This window comes from Megascapheus bottae, chromosome 11, assembly GCF_031878675.1.
Source record: "Megascapheus bottae isolate mThoBot1 chromosome 11, mThoBot2.hap1, whole genome shotgun sequence".
Lineage (NCBI taxonomy): Eukaryota > Metazoa > Chordata > Mammalia > Rodentia > Geomyidae > Megascapheus > Megascapheus bottae.
In genome coordinates this window covers 46013774-46032345 of record NC_143519.1, presented here as the reverse complement: position 1 = coordinate 46032345, position 18572 = coordinate 46013774, and the positions used below count along the sequence as shown (strand labels likewise).

At 43.6% G+C, this 18572-nt stretch overlaps 1 protein-coding gene and 1 long non-coding RNA gene across 4 annotated transcripts in view; one reads left to right on the top strand and one right to left on the bottom strand.

Annotated features, from left to right (window-relative positions):
- The window catches only part of Fam124a (family with sequence similarity 124 member A), a 57331-nt gene that overhangs the window by 1905 nt on the left and 36854 nt on the right, over nt 1–18572 (bottom strand). The window contains exon 4 of one of the 3 annotated variants that reach the window (XR_016537117.1): nt 1219–1580. Coding sequence is in view for 2 of the 3 variants with exons in the window: in XM_090342193.1 (XP_090198319.1) it covers nt 12364–13143 (780 nt within the window). In the remaining variant the exon portion in view is untranslated. Of the gene's footprint in view, nt 1–1194; nt 1581–10738; nt 13144–18572 lie in introns of those variants that run through there. The other 2 variants (XM_090342194.1, XM_090342193.1) reach the window with 2 other exon arrangements.
- The window catches only part of LOC150057009 (uncharacterized), a 71896-nt gene that overhangs the window by 30556 nt on the left and 22768 nt on the right, over nt 1–18572 (top strand). The window lies entirely within an intron of this gene.

The window sequence follows — 18572 nt, the reverse complement described above, 5'->3', positions numbered from 1 at the left end:
TTTTAAACAAAGGAAGATCTAAACCCAGCATCACCCCTTCGAGTTTTGCACTTTTCCTAGTTTCATCAAAATTCCTCTGTCTCAGAGATTATATATCCAGGGTATCAGATTCAAAAATAACATATACACTTATAAATTGTACTCAATATCACAAAGGAAAAAAAAAAAACCTGCAGGGGAAAATGGATGATGAAAGGAAAGGAATGGGGTGGGAGTGCCATTGCTCGGTAGATGGAAAGATATAGACAAATGGTTAAGGAAGACTTTCCAGAAAGAATGGTGGTTAAACTGAGACAAAAGAAAAAGATGTAGGAACAAAATGCAGGAAAGGGACGGCATTGGCAGAGGTAGCTTTCTGTGCAAAAATCTAGTGTTGGTTAAATTGAAGGGAGTGGGGGCGAGGGGTGGGGAGGAGACCCAGAGAGCAAAGCTGAGATGCTAAGAGAGGAGGTTGGATCCATGGAGGGCCAGATCGCACAGACAGCATTTTAGTCCAAGGGCAATGAGAAGCCATTGAAGAACTTTAAGCAAGGCAATGACATGGCCCAGAGCTCAGATGGTCACCTTCCCATTCCCTTTCCAATTCAACTTCTTTCCACTGGGCTATGATTAAATCTTGGGCTCCCATAGCATTTGTCTTGTTGCATGGAGTATAAACATTATGGGCATTCAGGTAGCCTGCCAGTCCTTCTGATGTCTCACCATTCTCTGAGAAGGTGGTCACTGAGAGAACTAGTCTCAGCACTGATCCCAGAGTGGCAGCTGTTCACCCTAGCCATGCAGATGGCTAGCTCCTCCTTTGTCTCTTGACCTTCCTTCCTTCCCTTTGTGGGTTTTCCACCATTCTTCCCAGGAAGCCTAGTATTGGAGAGACTGTTGATTTTTTTTTTCATTTGATTTGGGAGGAAAAAGCCAAGTCCCTGCATAGCCATTGCAAGGAGATGGTGAAATGCAAGACCACAGACTGTCAGAGTTTGAGGAATGAAGCTTCAGGTAGCTGCTACTGCTGTGGGAGAGAGTCTTGGCACTTGGCCTCATCCCACAGCCAGGAAGATTTCCATATGGTGTTTTATGTCATACATATAGCTTTAGACATACAGAAGGCCAACCTGAGGAAATAGGTTGAAAGTGACAGTGGAAATGAGTTCTACTCCGAGGCAAAGGCATACATCAAATATTTGAACTCCCAGCCCTATCTAGAAATGTTATAATTCTTACCTGGCAAACATTAAAGAGAAAAGTACATTTGACCCATTTCAATGAGCCTTTCCAAACTTGGGGATTGGAGCCAGCTGGACTGGAATCCGTTTAATTTGTGAGATGATTTTTTTTCTCCATGAGTATTGCAGGTGAAAAGTTTAAAATAGCTCTGTGCACACAGGGGAGCCTGTGTAAATTGTAGGTTGGGAAAAGGTTCTGGGAGCAAGTGTGCTTCATGTTTGGCTCCAATTAATAGCAAAGGCAAGAAATGTTTCAGAGACCAAAATGACAATTTTATCTTACTCTTGGTCCAAATCAGATGTTCTGGATCCATACGTGGGTTATAAGTAGAGTGACTCAGAAAGACAGGAATGGTAGGTCTGGAAAAAAACAAGAATTTCCATTAGTTTTTGGAAATAATAGAAAATGTGTATTTGGGGGCTGGAGAAAAGATAGAGAGATAGGGAGAAAAAAAATGCCTTACTGATGGATTATAAGCAAAGTAGGCCAGATCCGAAGAAACATAGGGTACATGGTTTCCCTCATTTGTAGTAATTAGAGTGTATCTATAAATCTACAACCCTTTGTTGCTGTTTTTGTTTTTTGTACCTTTTGTTTTTGTATGTAAGTTTATCTGTTTTGTAGAGAGTAAGGGGGGAGCCCAGAAATGGTGGGACAAACAGTGAACTGGACAGAAGAGGTGACATTGTTCAAAAGCAATGTACTCATTCCCTGACCTTTGTCACTGTAATACCTCTGTACATCACCTCCACAATACAAGTAAATGAGAAGAAAGTCAGGGCTTTTTAGACTAGAAGAGTAAAAGGCATATAGGATGGAGCCTGACCAAGAAAATAGCTGCTAAGGTAACTACAATATCCTTTTTTTTGAGGCTTGAGTTCAGGGCCCCTGTGCTGTCCCTGAGCTCTTTTTGCTCAAGGCTAGTTCTCTACCACTTGAGTCACAACACCATGTTAGGTAACTGCAGATACCAGCAATGCCCTCATATGTTTTCCTCCCTCCACACAATTTCTTCCTGGAGACCCTCTGGGACACCTGGACTGAGTATCATGAAATGGGCTGCTGATCAGGGCCAGGGGCTTTTGACCTGGGAATGTGACAATGGTGCCTTTCACAAAAAGTCCACCATTAGGGACTGCAGAGATTGAGCCACACACAAATAATCCCTGTGTGCACTACGCGGTCAGGAGGGTCCGCAGCCGTCTGTTATGATAGATGGTACTGTGACAAACACATGCAGCAGGTTTTGGCTCTACTTTGGACAATTTCTTTGGCACAGAGCTCTAGAAATAAAATGATGAGGCATAAGCATTTTCCTTTCACTAATCAATGGTGAGCTAATCTACTAATCAAATCTTGAAAAGTAAGGGAGGTAAGACAAAATTGCCAAATGGAAAAATGATTATTTCTTTTGGATACATATGAATTCAGAGATCCGAAAGATGACACTCTGTCTAATTGATCTACTAATATCTAAAAATAAGGTTTGATTTTTTTTACTTTATTACAGTATATTAATTGTACAAAGGGATTTCATTGTGATATTTCCACACATGCACATAATGTACTTTGATTAAATCATTCTATTATTCTTATCCTTCTACTTTTTATAATTTTATTATTTTATTTTTACACTTACATATTAAGTACTTCAGTAACATTTATCCTGTCCTATAATGAGACATCAACATTTTATTTTTTGCTGGTCCAGAGTTTGAACTCAGAACCTGGTGCTGTCCCTGAGCTTCTTTTGTTCAAGGCTAGCACTCTACCACTTGAGCCATAGCTCCACTTCCGGTTTTTCGGGGTAGTTTTTTGAAGACTCTCACAGACTTTCCTGGCTAGGCTGACTTCAAAAGGTGATCCTTAGATTTCTAGCCTGCTGAGTAGCTAGGATTACAGGATGAACCACCAGTGCCCAAATGGTAACAGCATGTTTAAGGTTACTATTTAAAAAACAAAACAAAATAGATTTGATTCCAGACCAGAGGAAAATGTCTTCAAAATTTTAAGAATCTTGGCATGGTGGCCAATGCCTGTCATCTTAACTATTACAGGAAGCAAAAATTGGAAGATCAAGATCCAGATACATGCCTGAGTAGTCAGTGAGATTGTTTTACAAAAAGAATCAGCATACCTGGGCCCAGGCCCAGCTCATGCTCTAATCTTAGCTACTCAAGAGGCTGAGGTCTGAGAATCATGGTTTAAAGCCAGTCTGGGCAGGGCTTCATGAAGGCTAGGCAAGCACTCTAGCACTAGGCCACACTCCTGGCCTCTCTATGAGAATGTTATCTTTAATTAAATACCAACAAACTGGACGTGGAGATGTGGCTCAAGTGGTTGAATGCTAGCCTTGTACAAAAAGTTGATACACAGCACTCAGGTCACGAGTTCAAGTCCCAGGAGTAGTGTGGGCATGAACACACATGCACAATCAACACAAAAAAGAGAAGACACTCTGGTTTCTCTTAAGGTTTCATTACAAACCCCTTGATATCCAAGAATATTTTAGAAATTATCTATTAAAACACAAGTTGTATTAGCTGTCAGCCATTGTCACCAGAGAACTCATAGTAACATTTGCTGCAAGCTTGAAGGCAGCTTAAACTTGAAATAGTTGATGCATTAGTTGTATCTGATGGATGTGAATTTGTCTCCTCGTTAACTTTGTGTTAACAGCTAAACTGCGATCCTTTATTAGTGGGTAATAACTGAAAATAAAGATTTATTTTCATGTTCAAAAAAAAGAGTTAGAGATGTGGCTCAGTGATAAGGCACTTACTTAGTAAGCAAAAGTTTTTGAATTGAGATCCCAGTCGAATAAAAAAAAAAGTCACATTAAAAGATGGGCCAAAGACTTACAGAAAGTCTTTTCTGAAGAAGAAACAAAAATGGTCTATAGACACATGAAGAAATGCTCGACATCTCTGGTCATAAAAGAAATGCAAATCAAAATAACTCTAAGATTCCACCTCACTCCAGTTAGAATAGCCAGGATCAAGAAAACTAAAAACAACAGATGCTGGAGGGGATGTGGCCAGGAGGGATCACTACTACACTGTTGGTGGGAGTGCAAACTCATTCAACCACTATGGAAAGCAGTATGGCAGTTCCTCAAAAGACTGAACATAGAGCTTCCCTATGACCCAGCAATTCCACTATTTGGCATTTACCCAATCGTCCAGAAACAAGGGCATACTAAATCCACTAGCACAACAATGTTCACTGCAGCACTATTTACCATAGCAAAGATATGGAACCAACCCAGATGCCCCTCAGTTGATGAATGGATCAACAAGATGTGGTATTTATACATAATGGAATTCTATGCTGCTGTCAGAAAGAATGACATTGCCTTATTTGTAAGGAAATGGAAAGACTTAGAAAAAATCATATTAAGTGAAGTAAGCCAGACTCAAAGGAATATAGGCCCAACAGTCTCCCTCATTTGTCTTAATCAGTAGAAACCTTGGGCTCTCCTAGCAGATGTTTACAGTAGAACAAAATCAAGAGACATTAGGCCAAATAGTATGACACTAAATGTAAGGATCTCTGGGATAAGGAAACAAAAGCCATATAATGAGTGACTGTTGTCCTTAATGTACTATGTTATCGCTTATCTCTGTTGCCATCCCTTGGTTATCTTATATTGTTACAATTTTTCACCTTGTTATCTGATATATTTTATATGTGCTTAATTGGTTATTTGAAATTGGATAGGGAAGGGGGAAATCAAGATAAGCGGGGGGAGGGTGGGAGGGAAATGGGGGCCATGTCATGAGAAAGGGTATCAATGTTTGTGAAGTTATGCACCTTCTATCTGGTGAATATAATGTAACCCTTCTATTAATCACAATAAAAATAATTATATAAAAAAGACACGGCCGGGAGTTTGGCCTAGTGATAAAGTTCTTGCCTAGCATGCATGAAGACCCGGGTTCAATTCCTCGGTACCACATACTTAGAAAAAAAGCTGGAAGTGGTGCTGTGTCTCAAGTGGTAGAGCTCTAGCCTTGAGAAAAGTCCAAGGACAGTGCTCAGGCCCTGAGTTCAAGTCCCATGACTGGCAGAAAAAAAGTCACAAAATAGCAATAAACTGGGTGTTATTTTTAAAACATTTGCTAATTTGAAAGGTAGACATGATGCCTCCTTGTGTCTGGCCTTGCTTCTTGATGTCGTTTATTCTTTACAACAACCCTAAGAAGGCCTCGGTCTTTGGATACTATCGATCTTGATGGTTGAACATTCTGGCACCCTATGTAGACTTTCTGCTGCAAATGAGGAAGCCAAGGCTTTCAGAAATACACCTGACAAGGTTACACAGGCCTCAAGGAAAGGCACCCAGATGAAGGCACTAGTGTTTATCAAGTCTGAGCGCAAAGGCGGGGGTAGACCTAGAACAACGTCATCAGCAGTTCCCTGGGAAGCTTACTCGCAGTCTCAACCAGGTGCCTGGGTGTCCAGCCAGGGCAAGGCTGGACAGAGCAAACAGACTTGAGAAGCCAAAGTAGAGCTGTGAGCTCTGAAAGTAAACGCAGAAGCCAGCAGATCCCCCACAGATCCACAGAAACAGCTCAGAGGATGGACTCAGATCCACAAAGCCACTGAGTTTCAGAGCCAAGGAACAGTCCAGAGGTCGCGGCACAGGTGAGCCAGCTTGTCCTAGGTAGAGGAGGCCCATTTTTGTAGCAAGTGGAACACAAATGTTGGAGCAGAACTAGGAAACGCTTGTTGCCCAGGTCAGTTCCATCTTGTCAACACTGCCAAAGATAAAAGCCTGGGCCAGACCTGCCTTGATAATTGGCTCATTCAATTCAGATTTATGTATAAGAAGGGAGCCTGAAGAGGGAATGGACAATTCTAGTTCTGGCTGATTGGGGAACAAGGTTCACATTTGGAAACATCTGTTAAGCTTTTATTGTATTTGTATTATCTGTAAGTAGTTGTGCATGGAAGTTGGCATAACCAACAAATTTATAAATGCAATGCAGCGTCATCAGGGCCACCATTTTCAACATTCTTGGTCATCCCTCTCAAACCCCTCCCTTGCTCTTCTTAATTTCGTAGGATATATATGATTCAACATTTGATTTTTCTCCTCTTTATTTGGCCATCCCTTTTCCCTTGACCCCACCCCACTCCTTTCAATTATCTGCTTTCTGGTTTCTTACTTTGCCAAAATTTGATTTTTACCTTTATGAGGAATTACACTATTTGAGATCTCCCTTGAATCCACTGTATTTCAGTTAATATATTTGTATAAAGTTACATATTACCCAACATATTTACTTACAAATTTCTAAACTAAATGTAGCTTTCATATATAAGGGAGAACATGCATTCCTTGTCTCTCTGGGCCTGACTTCACTTAATATCATTTTTTCCTAGGACTTCCCATTTCTTTACCAATAGTACAATATTATTTTGTCTAATGAATAGGTAAAATTGCATAGATACCACCTTTTCTTGATTCATTCGTCCATTGAGAGGTATCTGGGTTGATTCCACACCGTAGCTATGGAGAATAGTGCTGCAATAAGCATGGTTTATTTTTGAGATTAGAGCAATCAAAGGATTTGGAAGCATCTGGGAAGTCAGGATAGGTCTGGATCATTGAAGCCAGAAATAAGAGGTGGATAAAAGCTGGCCAGATAGCACAAGGATGGGAGTAACTCAGGACAGGAATTCCTGGAAGTGATGGGATGGAAACAGAACAACCTCTGGGAGGGTTTGGGCTGGGGGCAGCCTCGCAGAAGGCCAGAGGGGGCAAATGTCTCAGGTTATTACAGATGGCAACAAAGAAATGGACAACTCTGGGCTCTAGGATAGACCAGCATTGAAGCACGTTTCACAGAATGGTGAATTGATGGGTCAGGAAGCAAGAGGAAAGGAAGCTTTGAATGGAAGGTTTGCAAGAAAGAGGTTTAGAACGGTAATACATCTCAGGGACTAACTTTGTGGTTGGTAGCTGGAAATGGAAGAGAAAACCAGAGGTGTGGGAGGCTAATGGACAGTGAAGTGATAAGCATATATGTCCTGGTGGGGGAATTCTATCTGGAGATGGTAGAGAGGAGGTGGGAGGGCGTTGATGTAACTTAGCTGTCTCCTCACAGGAATCTGGCACTTGTTGGACAGAGGATCTAGCTATTCTCTAGGGAAAGAATGGAACATCCGAAAAGAAAGAAAAGATCACCAACATTTATGAAGCACTGATAGGCAGTCTTGGGTCTTTTGCACAGGACTTCTGTCCATATGTTATAGATGCTGAAGTCATGGCCCATAGAAATGAAATAATTCAGCCACAATGTGAGTGGGAGAGTCAGAACTGGGAAGCAGCTCTATTTGGAGGCAAAATTTGAGGGTGTGGCTCTGAAGTAAATTCCATTTGTTCTACCAGAAAGATCCTGAAATGGATGGATAAATAGTAAATAACAATGATGGCAGAAGGAGAGTAATTCCTCAAAGTAGGTATGCCTGGCCCTTTCAATACCTAGCTCACTGCCTGATGCGCGTTGGGACACAATAACCACTGGCTGAGTATGGCATGAAGGTCAACATGCAAATCTATTCAAATTAATGAAGGAAGAGGAAAAGTTTCCCCCTCCTCCTCTCCTCTTCTTCCTCCCCCTCTCCCCCCAATTCTGGTACTTGAACCCAGGGCCTTTGTACTGTCTCTGAGCCTCTTTGTGCTCAAAGCTAGTGCTCTCCCACTTGAGCCCCACCATCACTTCCAGTCTTTTCTGAGTAGTTTATTGGAGAAAAGAATCTCAGACTTTTCTGCCCCAGCTGGCTTCAAACCATGATCCCCAGATCCCAGCCCCTCGAGTAGCTGCCCTTGGCTAAGGAAGAGTTTCTGACGCTGGAATACCTATCTCTTTTCAGGCATGTCATTGGAGGGTGGGGAGGCTGAGGCCAAAGCCTCCTCTCAGTGGGGGAGATATGAAAATTAAAGTTGGCCTCGCAGCTGCAGAATGTGGAAAGCCAGTACCACCTCCTCTCCCCACAGGGTGGTGTGTGGCAGTTTGGGGAGTATGCCCACAGGACTTCAAGTGGGTACCCGGACCACTAGACGTTCTCCTTTCTACACTCCAAGTTGAAAAGCCATCAAGTTGGACTAAAATAGTAACTCTGCAGAGAAAAATCCCTAATGAGTCTCCCCTGATGAGAAGCTACTTTTAGAAATCAGCATTTTGTTTTTGAAAAACAGCATTGGGCAACTTAAATCACAATGACATATGTTTCTTTGGTCCTGAATGAGATCCACAAAACTAATCATCTTTCCCTTTTCCCTCTGGCTTCTAGGACATTCAACCACAGCATTTAACTCCATCTTATTCTCTAATCGGACTTTTCTATTTCTGTTCACATTATTTTATCTCACTGAAATTTAAGCTGTCTCAATGCTCTTTAGAAATAAACAAAATGAAACTTGGGATAATAAAAGGAAGTCAAATGGAATCTTTCTATGGAAAAGGGCTGCTGTTATGGACCCTCCTGGACACAGGAGCCACCAGGTGGCGCCAAAGCCTTCTCATCATAGCTATCTTCAGGGACCCAATGTGGCCTGGAAGTGTTTCTATGCAGCGGCCATTTCTAGGATAGTGCCATACACATTTGGGGTGGTTTGAATCTAGAGAATGGTAGAGCTGAATTAAAGGGGCATGTGTGATTTTTCGCACACTCAAGATCAATAGTGTTCGCAATGGACAAGGCCTCTACCATGGAACAGGGCCCAAAGGGACTCCAGATACCTGGAGCTGAGAACTTTGTCCTAAATGGATGGGGAGGAGGTCACCAGTCATGATAGGAACATTGTCACCCAATGTTCTAGTGACTATTGCCTGCCAGGCATATATTGTTCCTAATTGTGGCACATCTTTGGGCACTAGTTGTCATCCTCTAAAGTAAAAATTGAGGTTCTCTCTTGCTCTCTCTTTTGCTGGGATCAAACCCAAGAGTTGGTGTGTGGTGACAGCAGGCATTCTACCACTGAGTGACATGCCCAGTTGGTTCTTTCTCTCCTTCCTTCCTTTTGCTTTCTTTCTCCCTCTCTCTCTTTTTCTGATTAAAAGAGACTTTATTTCTCTTATGAATATACAGAACCAAATGGGACTCTTGAAAGCTTGGTTAAGTTCTGGGGAAGATATATTCTCTTCGTATTAAAAAAATACTTTTGTTTTGAGTTAAGGTACAGCTGCGGGTGTTACATTTCCATACATGTGCACAGTGCATATTGGACAAATTCACTCCCTTTGCTATATTCCATTGCTCACCTGTCTTCAACTTCCCCTTTTCAAACAGCACTTGGTGGCTTTCATTACGTTGAGTATCTCTCTCTCAGTCCTCTTTCTCCTTTCCCTTTCCCACTGTCATGCCCAGCTCTCCATGGTTGTTGTACTTGCTCTTAAGCTCATAGAATTCTGAGTTTACTAATGGAGGACTGACAGATCAGAGAAGTCCACTACAGGAAGTATGGGTCAGGAAAATACTTGTTCTTCTGATTTCTTGGGGTGCTGAAGACATCAGCCATGTGGCCCAGGGTCTTCCTGCTAAAAGTAAATATCTGGTCTCTGAGACACCCTAGATGATGCAATCCAGTATGCCACTGTGAATATGTCACCTCCACCTCGTTTCTACTGGCTTTAATAGCTTGGGGCTCAAGTAAAACCCCATTTGTTCTACCATGTGTCAGCCCTCTCAGGTTACAAAAGGCTCATCATTGCCTGTCCCCAATGGACAATCCTAATGAGACATGCAAATATACTAAAATAGGAGTGTCATTAAGGAGGAAGACGGGAGGCAACACTTGGCACTTGATCTACTCATTTTGCCTCACTGACTTTTGCTACATATGCTTGCTTTTGCTTCCCTGTTCTCCAGACTCTATGTCATCACCTCTGAATTCTTACTTTTCCCTTTTAACGTTAACACGCTGCTTTTTACCACCAACTTTGACTTTGAGTCACATTTCTAGGGAGGAGGTGGGCTGCTGGTGGTTTGTAGGAATCAGCTCTGGAAAAAGCACCTCCTTTCCAGTCTGATCACCACAAGGGTCTGTCATTGGCTTGGCCCAGGAGTTTTCTTGGTATTATTACACAGCATAGCAGAAGTGGGAGCAGAACTTCCATTTTTTTTTTCCAGCCCTGGGGCTTGAACTCAGGGCCTGGGCACTATTCTTGGCTTTCTCAAGGTTAGTGCTCTACCACTTGAGCCACAGCACCACTTCTAGCTTTTTCTGTGTCTATAGTACTGAGGAATCGAACCTAGGGCTTTGAGCATGCTAGGCAGGCACTCCACCAGTAGGCCATGCTCCTGGCCCCAGAACTTCAATTTTTGTTGTGGCTAGAGTCTGACACAGTAGTACAGCTACTGGGCTGGCCAACCACTTCTTAGGCCAAATCTGGTCTACCACTTGTGAATTAAGTTTTATTGCAACTCAGCCACTCCCATTCATTTACATTTTATTTGCCATGCCACAATAAAAGCAGAGACTGACAAAAATAAAAGTATTACTGACAAAGTTTAAAATGTTTATTATCTAGCCCTTTTCAGGAAAAGCTCGTTTGCTCATGCATGGCCTAGAATTTAGAAGAGACCATATTCTTTCATTTATTTAAACTGGAGCAGAAAATTACAATTCCAAGTTCTGGGAAGACCAGGGTATTTGAGGCAGGATCTAAAGCTCTTGCTACCAGGGCGGCAGACCTTAGGTTACAGCTCAAGTCTGATGACTGGTAACAGCAGCCTAGAGGCCATGTGACAGCTGGCGTGAACATTTCCAGAGAAGAAAAGTGGGCCATAAGTAATTCAAGCAAGGAGTACCAGGCTGGGAAATGAACAATGCAGGTCCATGTTGCTTTTCTGCTACGTTTAAACAGCATCAGGGTAACTTGGCATTGTTCCTGATGCTGACCCTTGGCATTGCTGACGTTGCAGTTGTAAACACATCCTTCCTGGGAGATTTAAATGACATTCACAGGGTGGAAGAATAGGCAACAGACAGGAAAAGCCAATGTTGGGTTAGAGCACCAGCTTTAATTAAGGCTCCTGTGTCCTCATGGAGGCCAGCAGGGTACCAGTGTTTGCTCAGAAAGAGTATTTTGGGTTGGCCTCCCACTTTGGGGTAGGGGAGACACTTGCTCATCTGTGCAATCAAAAAGACGCCACCTGGACTATTCCAAGTTACTTAAAAAGTGAAGAACACAGGAGATCCATGTGCATTTCTTGAAAAAAGAAGTATAAAATGTGATTCCTGTCATTTACAGAGCAACGGATCCAGCCCTTGGATTGTGCTTTTCAAAGTGGAAGAGTCTCAAGCATCCGGTCTAGCCATTATGCTTCACATTCTATTATACTTTATCTCCAAAGGACGTGTCTTCCTGGGGGATGCAAATCAGCTCAGATAGTGGACTGATCTCCATAGTCCATCGTTCAGGACAGTGAATGTGCTGTTAAACAATATTTGCAAATCTAGGCTCGAGAACTGAAATCATAATTTAAATGCACCAGGCATCTGTGACCCTTGCTTAGTTCTTCAAAGTCTATTAGCCACTTTGGTCCAAATCCAGATTTCATATGCTGCAGGGGTTCAAAGGAAGGCATTCTGTAGTCTAATGTAAGTTGACAGCCATCTTAGGCTGCTTGTCTGCTCTAAACAAGACTTGCAAATTTCTGGGGCCATTATCCTGCAGTAATGTAAATCTATGGGGGGGAATCCAATAAACTGTACATTTTTTCATTGTGCAGAGATAGCTTCTGTAAGTCGCTCACTCTCCCCTCCCACATTCAACATTTTGGCTTTAATTGTTTCACTTTCACAGCATGAAAAAATTTGCCAAATCAGCTCTGGCTCATGGGGTTTTCTTTTCATCTCAAATAATCATACAAAGCATTTAATTGTATAATGGAATATTCAAAAGATATTTTAGGACTTAAGTTTGTGGAGAATTTATTTGCATAGAAATGTCAGTCTTTTCCCACCATGTCCCTGTGTCTCAGCTAAGAATGTGTGGCAGAACATCTGTGCTAATAAGCCCCGGGAAATGGATTCACATGTTCCAGACAGACCTGGGGATCCAGGCTGAGAACACTGGGGTTCCTGAGTCTGTGAGTCTGAGTATGTGTTTGGAAGGTAAGCCATGATCAGATGTAGAACTCCTCCATGTCAGTCTGTGTTGGGGGCGCTGGTATAGCTTGGTCAGCCCTTGTGGTTTGGGAGGCCTCAGAAGGGAGCTGTGTGGATGGTTCTCTGAGCAATGAGGCACTGGGAGCTGGAGGAGCAGTGACGGCTGTTTCTGAGGAACTGGGAGACCCTTTAGTGAAGAAGGGGAGGGGAGCCCATGAGGATTCTGGGGTCATCCCACTGGCTGCAGGCAGAGGTCTTTCTTCTCTGGGACCCTTGTGTGCTGGCCTGTGGCTGCTGTATCTCTCAGAAGGAAGAGATGTTTCCACCGAGCTGCAAAATGTACTTGGGGCAGAATAGGCTGAGACTACAGATAGGTCAGAGGAGGACAGCCGCAGGCCTGTGTCCACATCTGTCTCCTGGGCTCCCTCTAAGTCATCAATGGAGAAGATGTGACCGGGCTTCGCCTCTGAGGCCCTGTGCCTTGGGGCATCGACGTTTGAAAACCACTGTGGTTCAGCTGAAGAGGCTGGGTAGGGGCCTTGGGTGGGCAAACAAAACAAGGACTTGCTTCTCTGGAAAGACCAGGGTTGGCCAGGGGCACTGCTGGCTAGTCTGGCACATTCTTGCTGGTGACCAGGAGGCAAACTCCTCTGGCTGGGCACTGGGAATGGGGTCGGCTGGCTGATGCCTGGCACATGGCAGGGTGCAGTAGGAGGTAAAGGGGTAGAATGAGGCTTCTTCTCATAGGAGTGGTGTGCTCTGTTGGGTTTGCTGAACTTCCTGTGCACTCTCTGTGCCTGTGAGGGGAGAAGGCAGATCTCATTAGTCAGGAGATTTGCTGTTCAATGCCCCATGAAAATACTGTCAATCAGCGGAAACTTGCAGCAATGTCTCAACAATAAAGCTCTACCAGTATTATTCTCCAAGGACAGAAGCAATGAAGAGGAGTCTGGGGCAGGTGGGAGATGCAGGCAGGCCCTCCTCATAATACTGCAATCCTCAAGTATCGCACGACCACAGCATTGCTGCAGGCTCCCCTGTAGACGAGGTTTGGGAGTGTTACTGGCAGGAAGAGGAGGGTAACTTTCACCTGGGGCTGGATCCCAGCATGTGGGGTCCTCAGGACACAGTGGGTAGGGTGAGGGATTCTCTGGAGGTTCGCATTTGTTCGCCTACTGTTAGAAACTACTGATTCCTCTTTGTGTCCTGCCTTTTCTGAAATTAGATACAGGAAAGGGAATTGCTGAGCACAGACAAGTCCTGAGGATGCAGGGGCCCGAGCAGTTTCACCCATTAACATGGTGCCCTCACTGCTCACACGGGCTCTCCACAGCCTTCTACTGCAGCTCTTCAGGCCTCTGCTTCTGCAGTACAGAATGCGACCCTTCTCTTCCCACATACCAACCTACTAATTTGTTTCTCTCTGATTTCTCATTGACCTTTGTCCATGCCTACAGGCCAGCATTACGGTATAATGTTTCAATTAAATAATGGGTCTGAAGATAGTAGGTCTAGCTTTGGATAGGATGGAATCATCTGATGTATGAATTATGAAATATCAAAAGGATTCTCCTTGGGGTATTCAAAGAGGCATGTCTATTTAGTCAGTGTTTAGCAGGCAGAGTCACTGGCCTTCACAACAAATGCTCCTGCCTCCCTCTGTTACATGTCACATGAGTTTTCTCATAGTCATGGAGGGGCTTCAGCTCAATGTGACACACACTGATGGGGAATCTGGGTTACAGAGGGGGAGCTATGAGGAAGATTTTTTTTTTACCACATGGAATTAATACTCCATGAAGGGTAGAAGAGACAAGCAAGAGCCTAGATGATCTAAAGACAGGCCCCTAAGGGACACTGAGGAAAGATCATGCATGCCCAGGGCACAGTGGAGGTAGCCTACAGGTATGCCTTGGAGAAAGAGCAGCTGTGCTCCAAGAGGCTGGCATGATGGAAGAGGTGAATGTTGGAGAGAGAAGTTAGCACAAGCAGAAGCCAGGGGCAGAACCTGGTCTGGTTGGTGTTCAGATGCATGGAAGGTAATGATGGAAAGTCTAGTTGGAAATGGAGACTAGAGCCTGTTGTCAAAGAGTTCTTGACACTGTGAGGAAACAATCTGTGAATTTATTTTTCTGCTAGTGTCAGAGCCTTACGTATCTTCTGTGACTACTCTTTTTTGTTGATTGCTTGTTTTTATTAAAGAATTTATTAACAGTGATTTTTACATAATATTTCAAATGATGTATTTAACAAACAAGTATTAAAGAAGGGAATCTCTACATAGAATCACTGGCACTTAGATTTTAGAACATAATTAAAATTAGGCTGAGGGTTTATATGTCACAGATACATATTAATCTATGTAATAAAACATTATGTGTGACTACATTCTTCTTATTGATTTCCAAGATCATTTTTTGGCCTCATTCCAAAAATCTCTTAATCTTATAGATAATAATTGATCTATTCTTCCAAAATGGAAGGTTTTTTATTCAGAGCATCTCAGATGTGATTAGGTCTTGAATGGATATTAAATATGCCCCCATATACCCATCTCCTCTACAAGTAGCCTTGAGTAGAGCTGAGGGCATGAGTCAGAGAAAGTGGGGATCTTGGAGATTCCAAACTGGGTCCTGAATCACATGAAAACACAAGATACCAGCATTCCAAATCTTGAAGACTTTAGGGCAAGATGCCGGTAGATGTTCCATGTAGACAGGGAGGCCCTTTAGGAGATATGGCAATTGTCTTCATTTATTAAGAGTTGGGACAAAAGTAGCTACATTTGCTGTCGGCCACATGAGGGTCTTCTCCACACTCGAAGCCTCTGCAGTCCATCTGTTGGTTGTTCTCGTGTCTTACTATTCTCTGAATGCAAACTATGCAATGCTGGTTTCCTGTATTTACCTGTGAGTCAGGGCCTAGTGTGTCTCTTTTAGAATCTTCAGGATTCTAGCAAAATGAAAATCCCAAGTTCCAGTTAGGTTAGCTTAATGGACTAAATGTGAGGAAAGCAAGTAAGATCTCTGAAAGCCTAATTTATGGATCTTTAGGGACTATAAGGTGAACTTGCTCAGTGAAGGTGGTAACTAGTAGTTCTTACATTCCACAGCCCGTTGTCACCATGGAACTGGTGACAAGAGTTCCAAACTTCAGAAGGGTCCTGGTAGATGACGGGGACGTTAGGTTCCTCTGTTCCATTGTCCCCTGGACTCTCAGCTCTGCCCTCTGACGGATCCGTCCTGTTCCCATTAACGTATGTTCTGCAAAGCTTTGTGCCCAGGAGGAAGAACCAGCTGAGCATACACTTTGCCGAGTGTCTGGCCTGCAACTGGAGTGATGGGGTAAGGGGCGGTTCTGAAAGGTCCAGGTATCACAGCTGGGTGCTTGTTGGAGAGACCAACCATTTCTACACTCCTTTGAGCTTAGATGAATAAGAAAGAAAACAAGCCATAAGCCTATTGGAAAAGGAGGCTGCTCTGGACCGGGAAGGTGATAATTCTCCTAGGTGTTTTTGTCTCATCTGCTTGTTGATAAAGATATGCCACATTGTTATTTCTGTCTCTTATTAGAGAACATGTTCTCAGTGAGGACATTAATGGCTGAATCTGCATGGAATAGGAAGCCAGTGGGGGTACTGGGTACTGTTTCATGTGATGCTCAAGGCAACATGGTTTCCATGCAAGGAACTGCTACAGGGGCTGCCCGTCTTTCCATTGTCAAGGAGGTGTTCAATTGGACTTTCAATCAGGTGTGTCTGGCAGAAACGACTATCCTGTGCTTTAGCAGATATTTTCATGACTAATGGTTGAGCAAACACTTGCCTGGACTCTGGTTTACTGGTGAAGCAGGAGGGCAGAGAAACCCTGTATTCGGTTTCCCTCAGCCTTTTTCATTGGGAGCATCCAGATGCACAGGGGAGGTACCTGCTGGTGGGTGAAATTCACAGCTGGTACAGTTCTATGGATTAACTGCGGATGTTCTGGGGCAGGACCTAGAGGGACAGTGGCTGCACAGCCTCCCGAGCATGGCTTCTATCTGGGTCCAGTGCCAATGCACATTCAGGATCTGCTTGGAGCTAACCTGGTACTATCCTCTGACTGCCCAGTGGCAGAGGGGTCCTAAAAGCAGTGTCTTATTTGAGATAACTCACATAAGACAAAGGATGGAGTTTCTTTATGTCCATTCCCCTGAGGGTGCCTCTGTCTCCTGCCTGTCTTGTTTGCTGGACTGGGAATTCTAGAGGCTGGGGATGAAACATGGATGTTTTCAGGGATTCTCCCACAGTGGACCTTCCCAGAGCTTATGCAATGCGTTCTTCCCACTGCTTTCAGCTTCCAGGCGTCTCCAAGTGACAGCAGCAGTGGCATGAAACCAGCTTTCTTTTCTTCCCTGTGAAGCAGTCCAGACCAGGCACCTCTCTGGAATCCAGAAGTTCCCTTTGCTACTATTTAAGGAACTTTCTCAAAAGAACAGAGTAACATTTGCATAAATTAATCTGTCTAGGGCAACCGGCCAGGCGACCTGGTGATGGTCCTTGAGTCATTAGAAAAATGGGGATTCAGCTGTGGATCTGGGAACTCCTCCTGCAACTATGAGCCTTGGGTACTGTGTCTAGAGGACGGGAATGAGTCTGCAGCAGCATTAGGCCAAGGAGCTTTCACAAGGGACTGGGTGTTAAGAGGCTCATTCTTGGGCACACAGTAGGATCTTTTCATCTGAAATCACCAGTCGAAGATGACTTTCCTCCTCCTCCTCCTCCTTCTCCTCTTTCTCCTCCTTCAGAAGCTCCAGCAGGTTGATTTGTTAAGGTCAAGGTGTTCTCCTCTAGCTCCTCCCTATTTCTGAGTAAGGCAGTTTCCTCTTGCTCTGTCCCTGGCCAAAAGAAGGCCTGCATAGCACTGTGCTGTCCATTGAGCCAGCAATGAACCTTCAGCCATGGATTAAGAAAAGCAAGGGGCATTTCAGGAAATGGAACAGTAAGTTCACATGAGGAGTCAGATGCTTGTTCTGAAGCAAAACCTTACACGTTGCCTCTTCCTTCACTCTACTCTGAGATGATTTCAAGTAAGTACTTGTTAAGGATGCTGCTCACAGGCAAAGCCCATGGATCCTCAAATGATAAGGAGTCTGGGGGACTCTGAAGGAGATTTAGTTTAACCTAAGGTTCCTCTCACGCAGCACAACTGAGCAGAGACTGAACAGCTCTCTGCTGGGACATGCTGTCCTGTGCAGACATTGCTAAATGTCTTCAAGTAGGATACAGGAAACACGCTGAGAGGAAAGATGCACAGGCTGACTTTGAACCGTGATCCTCAGATTTCAGCCTCTTGAGTAGCTAGGATAAACCAATATGAGCCACCAATATCCAGCTCTCGTGATTTTACATTTGGGTTATCCTCAAGCTATGATCCCTGAACTGAGATACCCAAGTCACTAGGGTTACAGCATGAGTCACAGAGTTCTGCTTGCCTTGGACAATTTGCACTTGGAAAGCTAATGGAAGAGGTAATACCAGCATGTAAAACTAGAGTTTTCCTCTTTGTTTTAACTCCCTCTATGTTAATCCAGTTAGTACTTACTTATGACTTCCTTATTTTTATATAGTTATTTTGTATAAGGCACACTGAATGTGTTTCTCAACCTGTATGGAAAAATCATACAGATAATGGAAATTCTGTGGATGGAGTTTCCACTGCCATGTTCACCTTGCCATGATTTCTTTTTTACTTTGTCCTTCTCAGAGGGCCTATTTATTTTAACAAAACGTAGTTTTTGTTCTTGAACCTCCTCAGCTCTAACCATGTCCCTGCTTCTCAAATATGTGCTCTTGCAGGAGTATCTGTTAACTCACTTAAAACTGAGACGACTGAATACATTTGTAACAGGAATGGCAGAAACACAAGGCTGCCTACATCACTGGAGACCAGCTGACTGTCCCAGAACAAAGGACCAGGTGGAGCAAAAGCCCCAGCCAGCCCAGCTCAGAACACAGGGACGTTGCCATTGTGAGTTCTAAAAAGTAAAGACAGGTCTATTTTTTTCCCACGAAGCTGGCTCAGTGGGGAAGGTGTTGATTGCTAGGAAGAGACTGGTCTTTAGATTACAAGGCTGTACTCAGCAACAGTTGAGGCCAGCACTCCAGTATCCTATAAGTGCTCAGAGAATATGTCAGAACTCACTTTCACTACTTTCCACAAAGCAGTTATCATTTACAGCCCAAGGT